General features: G+C 40.5%; 1 protein-coding gene and 1 pseudogene across 1 annotated transcript in view; one reads left to right on the forward strand and one right to left on the reverse strand.

The window, feature by feature from the left end:
- Positions 1–5,036, reverse strand: part of LOC107659604 (histone-lysine N-methyltransferase SETD1B-A-like) — an 11,543-nt gene extending 6,507 nt beyond the window's left edge. Inside the window, exons 1-10 of the mRNA XM_016448615.1 lie at positions 4,994–5,036; positions 4,724–4,866; positions 4,452–4,550; positions 3,634–3,898; positions 3,359–3,480; positions 1,296–3,266; positions 1,030–1,185; positions 798–879; positions 256–419; positions 32–122 (exon numbers count right to left, since the gene is read on the reverse strand). Coding sequence (XP_016304101.1) covers positions 32–122; positions 256–419; positions 798–879; positions 1,030–1,185; positions 1,296–3,266; positions 3,359–3,480; positions 3,634–3,898; positions 4,452–4,550; positions 4,724–4,866; positions 4,994–5,036 — 3,136 coding nt within the window. The remainder of the gene's footprint in view (positions 1–31; positions 123–255; positions 420–797; positions 880–1,029; positions 1,186–1,295; positions 3,267–3,358; positions 3,481–3,633; positions 3,899–4,451; positions 4,551–4,723; positions 4,867–4,993) is intronic.
- Positions 5,037–6,181: 1,145 nt separating this feature from the next.
- LOC107659584 (major histocompatibility complex class I-related gene protein-like) overlaps positions 6,182–12,353 on the forward strand; it is a 19,534-nt pseudogene continuing 13,362 nt past the window's right edge.

Raw genomic sequence — 12,353 nt, forward strand, 5'->3', positions numbered from 1 at the left:
TAATTATTTATTAACAGATATCAATGAATACCTGTATCTGAGCGATCTTCATCCTCTGTGATACCACTAGGATCACTCTTCTCATCTTTACGTACTTCATCAACTTTCATCTCATCACCCTCCTGAAAAACACAATGACAACATGAAACTCGTGTCCATTTGTGACAGGGAACTGATCACAATTTCAGCTTAAATATTACTTTTTATACAAGTACATCTTTGTTTATAAAAGTGAAACAATACCTGAGCAGACACATGAGATTTTGGATTCTCTGCTTTGTCAGGAACCTCTTCATCTTCTTCTTCCTCACTATCTAATGCCAGAGGTCTGGAATGCCTGCGTTTCACCATAGTGTCCTCACTGGGATTTTTGGTTGTGTCCTCTTCAACATTATTTAGGGCAGTTTGCTGCACTGATTCTATAAAATAAAGGTTGACCATATTTTGTTACTGTGTAAGATTACTTTAAATGTAAGTAGAATGCAAATTCAGGAGGAGACAGGTGCAAAGGGGCAATTTAAACTTCATACAGTACATTTCTGAATAATATTAAAAAAACTATGGGAGCAAGTTTCCACCTCTGAGTAAAAGATAAAACATGTAATTGTGAAATAAAGGTAAGATTAAGAAATAAAGTTCCATTGTGGAATCACAATCGGAAGATACTATATAAAGTCACAGTCATCTTTTTTTTTATCTTTAAGGTAGTAAGGTAGGATTCCATAGAAAACAGATAATTTTTCCACACTCACATCATGGGTTTTATAAAACCAAGTGAAACAGCATTCCAAACTAACCTTCATCCTCCGAGTGCTCAAGACCAGGAGAAGGGCAGATCCTTTTGACATCACTGGAGGCCTCAGTTAATGGATCCTTCCTCTTTAACTGAGCATAAACACAAATCAAAAATCATAAAAAATGTTTGATCTAAATTTTACGATAGTGCAGGTAATACTGAAGTGCATAAAACATACTAAATCAGCTCTTCTACTGTATATCTTGAAATTTACTGAAGTACCAAGTTTGTACCTTAAAAGATGGTAGTTTGATGCCACCATGCAGACTTAATTTTCCTGTGCCCAATACAGAGCCTTCAACCCCTGCATTCCCCATTCTTAGGCTCTGCTCCATCGCTCTGAGCATTGTATCTTTATTTCCTCCCGATTTAACAGTTGGTGTGGATACCTGGAGGTGCACAACATGATACATATGAAAACAATGTTGAAATGTTAATGGAAATACAGATTGACACTCCTCTCTCCATCACTACAGCTGAAATAAAAAATAAATCCCACCTTAGCCACCTGTTCTTTATCATCCCACCACTGATCAAACACTTTGAAGGCAACAATCTCAATCATCCTGCGATGTATGTCTTTCTTTACGATAGCCCATAGCTCTGAAGCAACAACAGCTACAACTCCATCCACTGTTGCCTTATGGGGTGATTCATTCATAGGGACATACCCCGGTGGAGGTACTGAGGGGTCAAACCTGGGCATGGGGGGTGGAGGCCAAGGTGGTCTGTACCTCAACATTGTAGATGAACACCCAGCGGAAGGGTATGGTGGGCGATGAGTCATGAAATTGAAGGTTGGAGGGAGGAAGGGAGGTGAGAATGAGGTTTGCCCTTGTGTTATTCTAGTAGGAATGGGAAGAGGTACTTGGCTACCCTGCCAGTTGGGTGGCCTACAGACTTGCTGGATCTTTGGAGGAGGGTACAATGAACAAGAAGAACTAGGCAGAGTGTATCCAAGTAACAATGGAGCCATTGGTGGAGGAGGACCCAGTTTTGAGGGTAAATTAGGAGATGGAAGGCAGGGGTAGTGAGCAGGTGGTGATATAGGGATTGGAGGTGGGGGCATTTGAGGAATGGTCGGAGGTAAAGAGCTCCTGTTACTGCAGATCACTGGTATACTACACGGCTGATCTGAAGTATCTTCAACTTCATTTGGGTTGACCTTGGTCTTCTTAGCTGATTGAAGTTCATGGTCTTCTTTTCCCACATCACAGAGAGAAGTGAGGCTCACATCCTCAATACCAGATAAAGTTTCTCTTGGATGAGAGCCATTATTACTCGCAATAGATGATGTTTGGTCACAGTTTAGGACAACATCTGTGGAACGAGAAGGAGAGGGGCTGGGAGCTTTGGGAGAAGGTTGAGGATGATAGTATGGACCATGCTCTTCAGTAGCTGAAGTCTCTGAGTCTGAACTTTCTTGGTTCAGAAGAGGCAGAACTGGACTTCCACCACTAAGAAGCATCTGGATGCGAAAGTCCAGGCTGTCAGGCTTTGATTCCAGACCAGGAGATTCAGATTCAGGAGAAGGACAATGCTCTGTAGGCTCTGAATAATCTTCTGTGGTTTCAGAGGAAGAGTTTGGAGTATATGAGTGATTTTGGTTAACCTCATGGATTGTCTTAAAAGGTACTTGAGTACCACTGAAATTATTTTCTGACTTATTTGCATTTATATGTATATCAAGAAGAATGTGACAAACATCCACTCCAATTGCCTTTTGAGGCAGTATATCTAAATTTGGAAGTGATGGAGGATCTTCTCCAACAGATCTGTGTTTAACACTGAGGCCTTTGATTGAGCCAGTAAAGTTTTGGCCTGTGAGCTGTGATGGTGTGGTTGGAGCATCCTGAAATTTTCTAAAAGGCAGTTGATTGGCTGTAGATCCAGAGCGGTAGTGAGCTCCCCTATATACAGGTCTATGTATATAGTGGTGCTGTGGCCTACGGTTATATGAGTTTTGGTACTTGACCTCAAGAGGTCTGACCTGGTGTCCTCTACGAATTTGGTTGCTAAAGTGAGGATTGCATCCTGGAGTTCTTTGCCTATTTGAAAAGCTGTCATTTTGACAAGGAGCTCCACCTAGCTTCCAAAAGTTTTGCACAGCACCTTGAATAATGCTAGGTTTACTTGAGGCTGGTTGAGTCACATGATCAGGCTGAAGCTGTGAGATGTTTGGGATGGACTGAATAAAAGGGACACTGGAGGCACTGTTTATCAGTGTTGATTCATTTGGGGTCTTCTCACACTGAGATGGTGTGCCTGGTCTACTGTGGGTCAGAGAAGGGGTGCAGGGGGTATCTTGGTATTGAGGGGTCTGCCAGAAGCTACTTGGTGTGTCCTGATGCATGCTGGAGTAGGCGGTATCCATGGATAAAGGAGTAGAACAATCCAACGAAGGGGAGCCATTACATATTGAGGATGATGATGATAATGTGTATGCCAGCTTCTTCAGTGTTTCACACTCCTGAAATGTTGAAAGATATTTACAAGTGAACTAAAACAATAAATCCATAAAAAAAAGATTATGTTAAGCAACGCCTATGGTCTTGTACTCACAGTCAAAGAGTCAGTGAATGAGGAAGGTGACTGGGGTCCCCAGGCCTCTTCTCCAACAGGGAGAGTAAAAGGTGTATATAAACCACTAACAAGCATCTGGAAGTATCGGTTCCTCTTCACACCTAAAACAATGAAGATCATGAATCATGTAATGCATGCAAATACAGTACATGCGGTAATTAAAACAGATTGCATAGACGTGTTCATTAAATATTTTATTTAGAAGATACTGATAAGGTATTATAGAAAAGAAATAGAGGTAGAAATGTACTTACCTTTGGGGTCAAACTCTACATGGATGTTGTTTCCCATCACAGAAGTGTTGTGGAGGTTTTTTACTGCATTATTTGCTGCCTTTACAGATTCAAAAACAACTTTTGCTATTCCTAAATGCTTCTTATTCTTTGGATTGTATAAAACTTTCAAATCTTGAACCTCTCCAAAGTTTTTACACATTTCAGATAGGAATCCATCTCTAATGTTGTCATTAAGCCATGCAAATGTCAGCTCCTTCGGTGCTCCAACATAATTCTCATCAACCTAAAAAAAAAAAAAAGGTTTATTGACATATGGCATTATTTTTGTTGTTGTGTTTTGGATGTGAGAACCCCAAAGGAAATTTTAATTGGCCAGATAGCATACATTAACATCTGTTTGATACTTCTGAGAAACGACTATAAGTTTGATAACACTACAGATGATGTGAGGAAAAATGTTACATGACTTGTTTGGGATCTCAGAGACCTCAGGAATAAAACAATAAAATTTTATTGAATCAATGTTTACATCTTAAAATTGCTGTATTGATTTTTCTAGAATTAGTTTTGTTGGGGTTGGACTGATCCCAAAATCAGACACAATCAACTTTCTTTAAAAAAATACCTTGTATCACAAAGTCAGAGGAACAATGTTAAATTGGATAAGATAGATAGATAGATAGATAGATAGATAGATACACATAATAACAAATATTTTTACACATTTTATTTTCTCAGGGACCCCAAACACAAGAAAGTGAATACCAATATAACATGAGGGTTACATGTTTATTAATTTTTAAACCTTGCCTTTAATTAAGGCATAGCCTACTAACCTTAAGTTTGGGGACTGGGAGATCTGCTTCTTTGAATTTTGTCCAAAAACGTGCAATTCTGGGATCTTGTATAACATCCACAGGGAAACATTCAGGATGCTGGCGGACAACAATTAAGTAAGCTTCATTTGCACAGTACAATGCAGAATACAACTAGACAGTGTAAATAGGATTAGATCTCATTAAGTTAGATAACTAATCCTTATGTAAACATCTATATAAATATTAATAGCTATTTTTTGTTCTGCTTAAATCCTGATGCAGCTACTCACCGGCGCACTGAAGTGCTGTCCATCATAGCGGTACAGTTTCTGACTTCCGCCGTTCAAAACCGGATCAATAATCAGTCTGTAACAACTCCAGTTTGGAGTTGCGTCTTCCAGAGGATCACAACTATCGGTTTTGACTAATGCATCTAAAATTGAGAATCACAGCACACAATGAAAAGTAGCGTTTTCACACGACGGAAGCTCTGAGTCATGAATATAATAAGTAGGTAGGCCTACTACTAACAGATATTTTGATACAGCTTTATTTCTTACCGTTATCTTTCCGTTGACCCTCCTTTTCGACGCTTTCGTACATGATTCGCAGTCATTGTACAATGATAGTAAATTACTCTTTATAAGACGCTGATTAAAACGATATTTCCTGTAAATATCAGGAGGCTGTTGTCAGGAGTACATTGTAGGTCTTCCGTGTCTCCCAAGAGGAGCAGCGCATCACTGCTGCACAACAGGTGGGAGGAACCTGCCGCCACACCCGCGCTGTCATCAGGACAGAGAGAAGACGAAGATCACTGCGGATCAGCAAATGAAATATTATAGATAACCATTTGCTAATATAAAATATCGTTGAAAATATTTATAACGAAATATCTGCTAATATCTGCTGAAAAAACACATGACAACATTATTATTACTATTAGGCTATTATTATTAATATTACTGTATTATTATTATCATCGTCATTATTAATACTATTATTCGCTATTTTCCAAATAAAATGTATAAAATATAATTATCTCTAAACCTGATTTATTTAATAAAGTACAAATAATGCTTGTTTTAACCTACTCTATGACCAAGGTGAGTTGTAACAGTGGGTGGAGTTGGTTGTGAAACTAGGAAACATTTTATTTTAAAACAGAATTTTACGCTTTGGAAATTACTCAACAAATACATAAATGATAGATTAAAAACATAACAGACAAAACATAACCCTAATCATTTTTACAACTGTGGCAAATAGGCTATGTTTTGGCCTTATCTTTATTCTGGGTCCAGTAGAAGTATGGGGCAAGTAATTGTTGCAACCGTCATTGAATGCTCAGACACGAAATTATAACTTTTTCTTTTCTTTGTTTTTTTCTTTCTTTCTTTTTCTTTTTTTTTTTTTACATTTAAGTGAAACTTTTAAGTAAATGTTACTGTATATATCGAACTAAACAAAAGAATCTGCTGATATAGCTTATTTCAATGTAATGTAATTATTACTGCATTATGTTCTGCAACATCTAGACAGACCAGGGACTTATGTGAGGATCCTGTTTGTGGACTTCAGCTCGGCCTTTAACACTATCATCCCAAACCTCCTCCTGCCCAAACTAACTCAGCTCTCCGTGCCCACCTCCGTCTGTCAGTGGATCAACAGCTTCCTGACAGACAGGCAGCAGCTAGTGACTGTCTATTGTAATATACCTGCACATACAATTTTTAATTTCTACATTGTTATTCCTTATTTACTTGTTCTATTTTTTTTTTCTTCTTTTATTATCCGTGTTTTTGTTCCGTCGCTGTCATTCTGTTGCACTGCGGAAGCTTCTGTCATGAAAACAAATTCCTTGTATGTGAAAACATACCTGGCAATAAAGCTCATTCTGATTCTGATGTAATATCCTGGATCTCCCCTATACCAATAAGAATAAAATCTCCTGGGATGGGGAAATGTGGGTACTTTCCAGCACATGGTTAACATAATGAACGCTCCTATAAGATTCAAATTTGTAAGAATTAATAGAATTGTAATATTTTTCTTATTCATGAGCTCATCGTTTCACACGTGTCTGAAACGAGTGAAAAATATTTTACTTAATGATTCATTTATTAATTCTTTGCAACAACTTTCTCAGCTCTTTTTCATTTAATTTTCTACCAGCATGCTGGCACTGCAGGCCTGTCTTTAAAATTCAGGATTGGAACAAACATTGTATGGCTCCCTTTGGCCCATTAAATAAGCTCTAGAGGACGTCTTCACTGCGGAACTGGGATAATATTTTCAGTTGTAATGACAGTCCTGCTGGTGTGTGCACCCGTTGCTGCATGAATGCTTCATCTGAGCCCAAATATTAAACTCTTTGCTCTAAAGAACTACATAGCTGTCATGCAGTGGCCATAGAAGTAAGCGCACGACGAAGGAGTAGAGTTCAAAGTAATATTTAATAATAATCCACAGGAAAATCCACGATCACATAAGCACAAATAATAGCAGACAACCGAACAGGGGAGAAGTAACCAGGGAGAGCTGAAACAGGTGTGGAGTAATTAATCAAAAACCATGGAAACTAATGAGGAACTGAATCAGGAGACAGAAACACATGGAAAACTAAACCAAAACAGAACATAACTGTGACCTATCGCCCCCCTCCCGGAAAGGCGCATCCTCGTGCCGACAAACAGTCCAACAGAGGAGGGAAGGTGGGGGTTCAGGAGGCGGGTGTGGGGCAGGCAATGGGAAAGGGGCATTGTTCATAAGACCAGTGTGGAGTAGATGGAGGGAGGAGCCAGGTGGAGATCCAGAGACCAGCCAGGATAGTGACCCACAGTGGAGTCGACGGTGGGAGGAGCCATGGTGGAGATAGGGCTGACGACACCAGGGGGCCGACTGACGGAGACAAAACCGGTGGAAGAGGAGCCCAGGATGGAGACGGAGAGCTGCAGAGCCCGGGTGACGCCGAGGATCCGGAGGGCCAAGGCGGAGCTGGCGGCTCAGGAGACTGAGGCGGAGGCGGGGATCTGGAATACCACGGCGGAGCCGGAGCGACAGAGGACCAAGGTGGAGCCGGAGGGAGGGAGGAATCCGACAGAGCCAGAGGGATGGAGTCCCGAGGTGGCGGATGGTTGACGACTGGCCAAGGCGGAGCCAGAGGGATGAGGGAGCCCGGTGGAGCCAGTGGGATGACGGGCCACAGTGGAGTTGAGGGAGCTAGGAGCCAAGGCTGAGCCGATGGATCGGAGGGCCGAGGTGGAGTTCGGGTCTTCCGATGCTAGAGGCGGAGACAGGGGATCCTTCAACCCCGTAGCAGGAAGCTGAAGATCCCAAAGCTCATCCGACCCACCGATTTTTGTGTGCTGAGGGTGAGCTAAGGTATATTCAGTGGCCAGCTGACACAGAGCCGATGGACTGGCTGGCTGAGACAGAGGAGGAGGGAGTGGGAAGCTGTGCGGGAACCTTCCCGACACTGGCGATGAGGAGCTGGCTGATGAAGGAGAGCTGGGCGGGACCAACGGAGACAAAGGAGAGCTGGGCAGGATCAGCGGGGAAGGGAGAAGCCAGTATTCATCCTCATTCAAACAGTCTAATAGTCCAGATGTCAGCACCAGCTCACCCTCAGTGGTGGGAGTGTGGGTAGGGTTATAGTCCATTCCCTCGATGTCAACTAGTACTCCCACTGTTAAACACGACGATGCCGGCTCACACACCTGGGGCCCGTTTCAGAAAGGAGGTTAAGTGAAAACTCTGCTTATGTTAACCCTGAAATGAGGGAAACTCTGGGTTTTCCGTTTCAGAATGGGAGGTTTGTCAAACCAGAGAAGGCAGGGTAAGTCAAGCCCATTTCTGAAAGAGAGATAACTTATATTCAGTCAGTTACCGTGGTAACTTGCTCTGTGAACCTAACCTGGTCGGGAGCAGGTTTTCTTCGTTAAACCCAGACTTTCTTTGGGTCTCCTCCCCCTTTTTAAAGCGTAATCGATGTTTAAATACTTAAAGGGGTCATATGATGCGATTTCAATTTTTCCTTTCTCTTTGGAGTGTTACAAGCTCTTGGTGCATAAAGAAGATCTGTAAAGTTGCAAAGACTAAAGTCTCAAATCCAAAGAGATATTCTTTATAAAAGTTAAGAGTCAACCACGCCTACCTAAAACGGCTCGTTCTAACACGCCCCCACATATCTACCTCACTATGTGGGAAGATTTGCATAACGCCGCCCAAATGTTCACGCAAAGAAAGAAGGCGTAACTTTTATTCTCACTGTAGTATTGTTGCCGCTTTCTGCCATGTCCTGAAGACGCTGTGTGCTTCGTTGTGAAAGCGAAACTACTTTGTTTGGTCTTCCAAAAGAGGACACGACTACAAATCAGTGGTTAAGTTGTCACAACACTGTTCCAGAACAGTTTAACTCAAATATCCAGATGCGTGCAGCACATTTTATGGAGGACTGTTTACTGATCCTGGGAGTGCTCCGGCTGGGACATGGCATCAACAGTATGGTGAGTGGCGTAACATTTCCGTCTCACGCTTGAGGTATTCGGCCAATCACAACGCACTGGATAGCTGGCCAATCACAGCACACCTCGCTTTTTCAGACCGATGAGCTTTGTAAAAATCGACGCGTTTCAAAAAGGCAGGGCATAGAAGAGAAACAATAATGTACAGTATGTGGAAAATAATGTGTTTTTTTTTACTTTAAACCGCATAAACACATTTCATTACACCAAATACATAAAATAATGTTCTTTTTAGCAGCATCATATGACCCCTTTAAGTCATTCATTCACACTGCAAAAATGCTTTTCTTACCGAGTATTTCTGTCTTATTTCAAGTACAAATATCTAAAAATTATTAAATCACAATGCATTTTCTATATAAGAAAAATAATATAAGATGTTTAAACAAGTAAAAAAAACAAGTAAAATTATTCACCATGGGGTAAGAAAAATCATCTTAATGTCACGGAATGCTCCTAAACAAGAAGATTCAATTGTAGCATTTATTGAAGAGTCCAAAAACAAACAGGTAAATGAGACACAGCTGAAGGTAATGAGACTTGATAGTCCAGGCAAAGGGTGATGGGACCTGAAGTCCAGAAGAAACAAACAAAAACTACGAAGAGTGCCCTCTGGTGGCTATACATGGGCACACCAACAAGACACTGTGACATTACCTGTGACTGTGACATAAAAATAATTTCTTAGTCTGCATGTTCTAGTGAGTGATATATAGCCTAGATAAGGCTGAGTGACATGGCCCAAAACAATTATCACAATAAAATTTTTCAATATCAGTCGATATCGATAGTAGCTTGAGTATGTAAATTTATGTGCATTATCAAAAACAGTAACATCTGTAAAAATTGTAACAACCTCATTTTTTATATGGTGAAATTTAATTATTCTGACTGCTTGAGTTTTATTCAAATTAACCATTGGTCTTCCGTAGTAGTTAAAGGGATCATATGATGCAATTAAACATTTTTCTTTCTCTTTGGAGTGTTACAAGCTTCGTGCATAGATAAAATCCGTGTGTATTTCGTTGTGAAAGCGAAACTACTTTGTTTGGCCTTCCAAAAGAGGACGATAATCGCTTCGTCATGCCTGGAGCTGATCCGTGCTGGTCGCTGAGGAAATACATCAACTTCACGCTGTGGATCGCCGGATCGGCTTTCACCGTGGACGAAGCAGAGTCCAGCCCGGGGTCGTCACATGTGGTTGCTGCAAGCCTGCCGGCCGCTCCTTCGTCGAATCCGCGCCTTTCTCAAGCCCACCAGCTGTTCCTAACTCAAGCCCACCATGTGTGACGCTGTGTTTCGTTGTGAAAGCGAAACTACTTTGTTTGGCCTTCCAAAAGAGGACACAAGTAGAAATCAGTGGTTAAGTTGAATTTACAACACTATTCTAGAACAGTTCAACCCAAATATTCAGATGTGTGCAGCGCATTTTATGGAGGACTGTTTCCTGATCCGGCAGAGTAATGTTAGCCTACAATGCGTCTGTGCACAAAGGCTGTTTCTATAAAGTGGGGCAGTTCCAACTTTGCAAGGACAGTCTGGCGCTTCTGACTCACAGCCTGTAAGTACATTTTTCATATTTAAAGAATTTGCCACTGATGATTCAAACGCGAGTTTTGAGCAGTGTAGAGTAGCGCTTGTTTTTTTTATCGTTTCACAGCATGGTAGGGGCGTAACGTTTCCGTCACACGCATGAGGTATTCGGCCAATCACAACACACTGGATAGCTGGCCAATCAGAGCACACCTCGCTTTTCAGACCGACGAGCTTTGTAAAAATCGACGCGTTTCAGAAAGGCGGGGCATAGAGGAGAAACAATAATGTACAGTATGTGGAAAATAATGTGTTTTTTGAACTTTAAACCGCATAAACACATTTCATTATACCAAATACACAAAATAATGTTCTTTTTAGCAACGTCGTATGACCCCTTTAATGTTAATAGGAAGACTATATAAAAATTATACAACTCATCGGAAAGCAATGTATCAGGTATCAAAAAGCAATACCTAGGCATCATTGAGCCATTGTACCATTCAAGATTTGAAAACATAATCTGAGTGTGTTTTTTTTAGCGTGCAATCAGTTTGGTGAAACTATAGCTACATCTGCATTTTTGTGACCATTATGACACCTGTGGTATTTATAAGCTTTGATTACTGATGATCTGAAAATAAGTTGACTATTAAAAATAACAGCTGACCACCAGTTAACAAATAAAGTATACATCAAATATGGATGAGAAAAAAAAAAAAGAGATTATATATATATATATATATATATTACTTTTAATAAGCAGAAAATTAATTACATTGTATCGATATGTATTGGTTTTTTTATCGATTTGTATAGATTTTTGTTTTCTTGATAATGTGAGTAATGTTTATTTATTTGACCTGAAAAATGTGGCAACATTAAGTTTAACTGGAATATGAATTTAGGCTACATATAAAAAACCAAACCAAAACAAAAAACAAACAAACAAACAGGACTTTACCGCCACACTTTGGAACACCACTGCATGCCATTGATGTACTTTCATTATAATGCCAGATATTAGATGGGTATTTTCTTTCCACAGTCTTCTTTGGCTTGTTCACTAAACAAATAAAAATTACCTTACTGTTTCTTTGTCTCTTTTTGTGATCAGGAATATGTAGTTGTATGTAATTATCTAAATTGATACTGCATTGATATTATATGCTTGTTCTTTTGTATCCACAGGTTCTCACTCACTGATGACTTTGGCAACATATAAAGATGGACAAACACCATTTCCTGAGTTCAGTGCTGTGCTTATGCTGGATGATTTGCAAATAGGACATTATGACTCGGTTACATGGAAACCTGTGTATCGCATTCATAGTGATGCAAAATACTATGATGAAGAGCAAAGTGATGCTGGTCGGGTATTTCGTTATATGTACAATGGCATGAAACTCCAAAATCACACAGATGCTGAGACCTATTGTCAGGATTCTGGACTGTTCTGTGTCGTATTTTGCCCGTTTCTGGTCCTGTGTTTCCTTATTTGGTCCTTCCTGTTTCCATTAGGTTCCCTGATTAGTTCATCATTTGTTTCCAGCTGTGTTTAGTTAATTATCCTCATTTCCCTGTGTACTTAAGTCCTAGTCTGTTCAGTTTGTGTTTTCCCAGGGCTACTCGTTCTCTACGGGTGATGGCTTAAACTCCCATTGTGGATTATCTCCTGTGTTTCTTGATTAAAGACTGTTAAACGTTTCCTCGTGACTCCGGCGTGTTCCCTCAACAGCGTAGCGTGACAGAAGGCCTGACAAGTACAGTTACCTCTGTGTGTTCCCTCCGTTTTTTCCTCAGTGTTTTCTTTTGTTCCCGTTGTTTCTATGGATCCCCTCCTTCGCCCCGAATTCCTCCT

The sequence above is a fragment of the Sinocyclocheilus anshuiensis genome, unplaced genomic scaffold (assembly GCF_001515605.1).
Source record: "Sinocyclocheilus anshuiensis isolate Anshui unplaced genomic scaffold, SAMN03320099.WGS_v1.1 scaffold451, whole genome shotgun sequence".
Lineage (NCBI taxonomy): Eukaryota > Metazoa > Chordata > Actinopteri > Cypriniformes > Cyprinidae > Sinocyclocheilus > Sinocyclocheilus anshuiensis.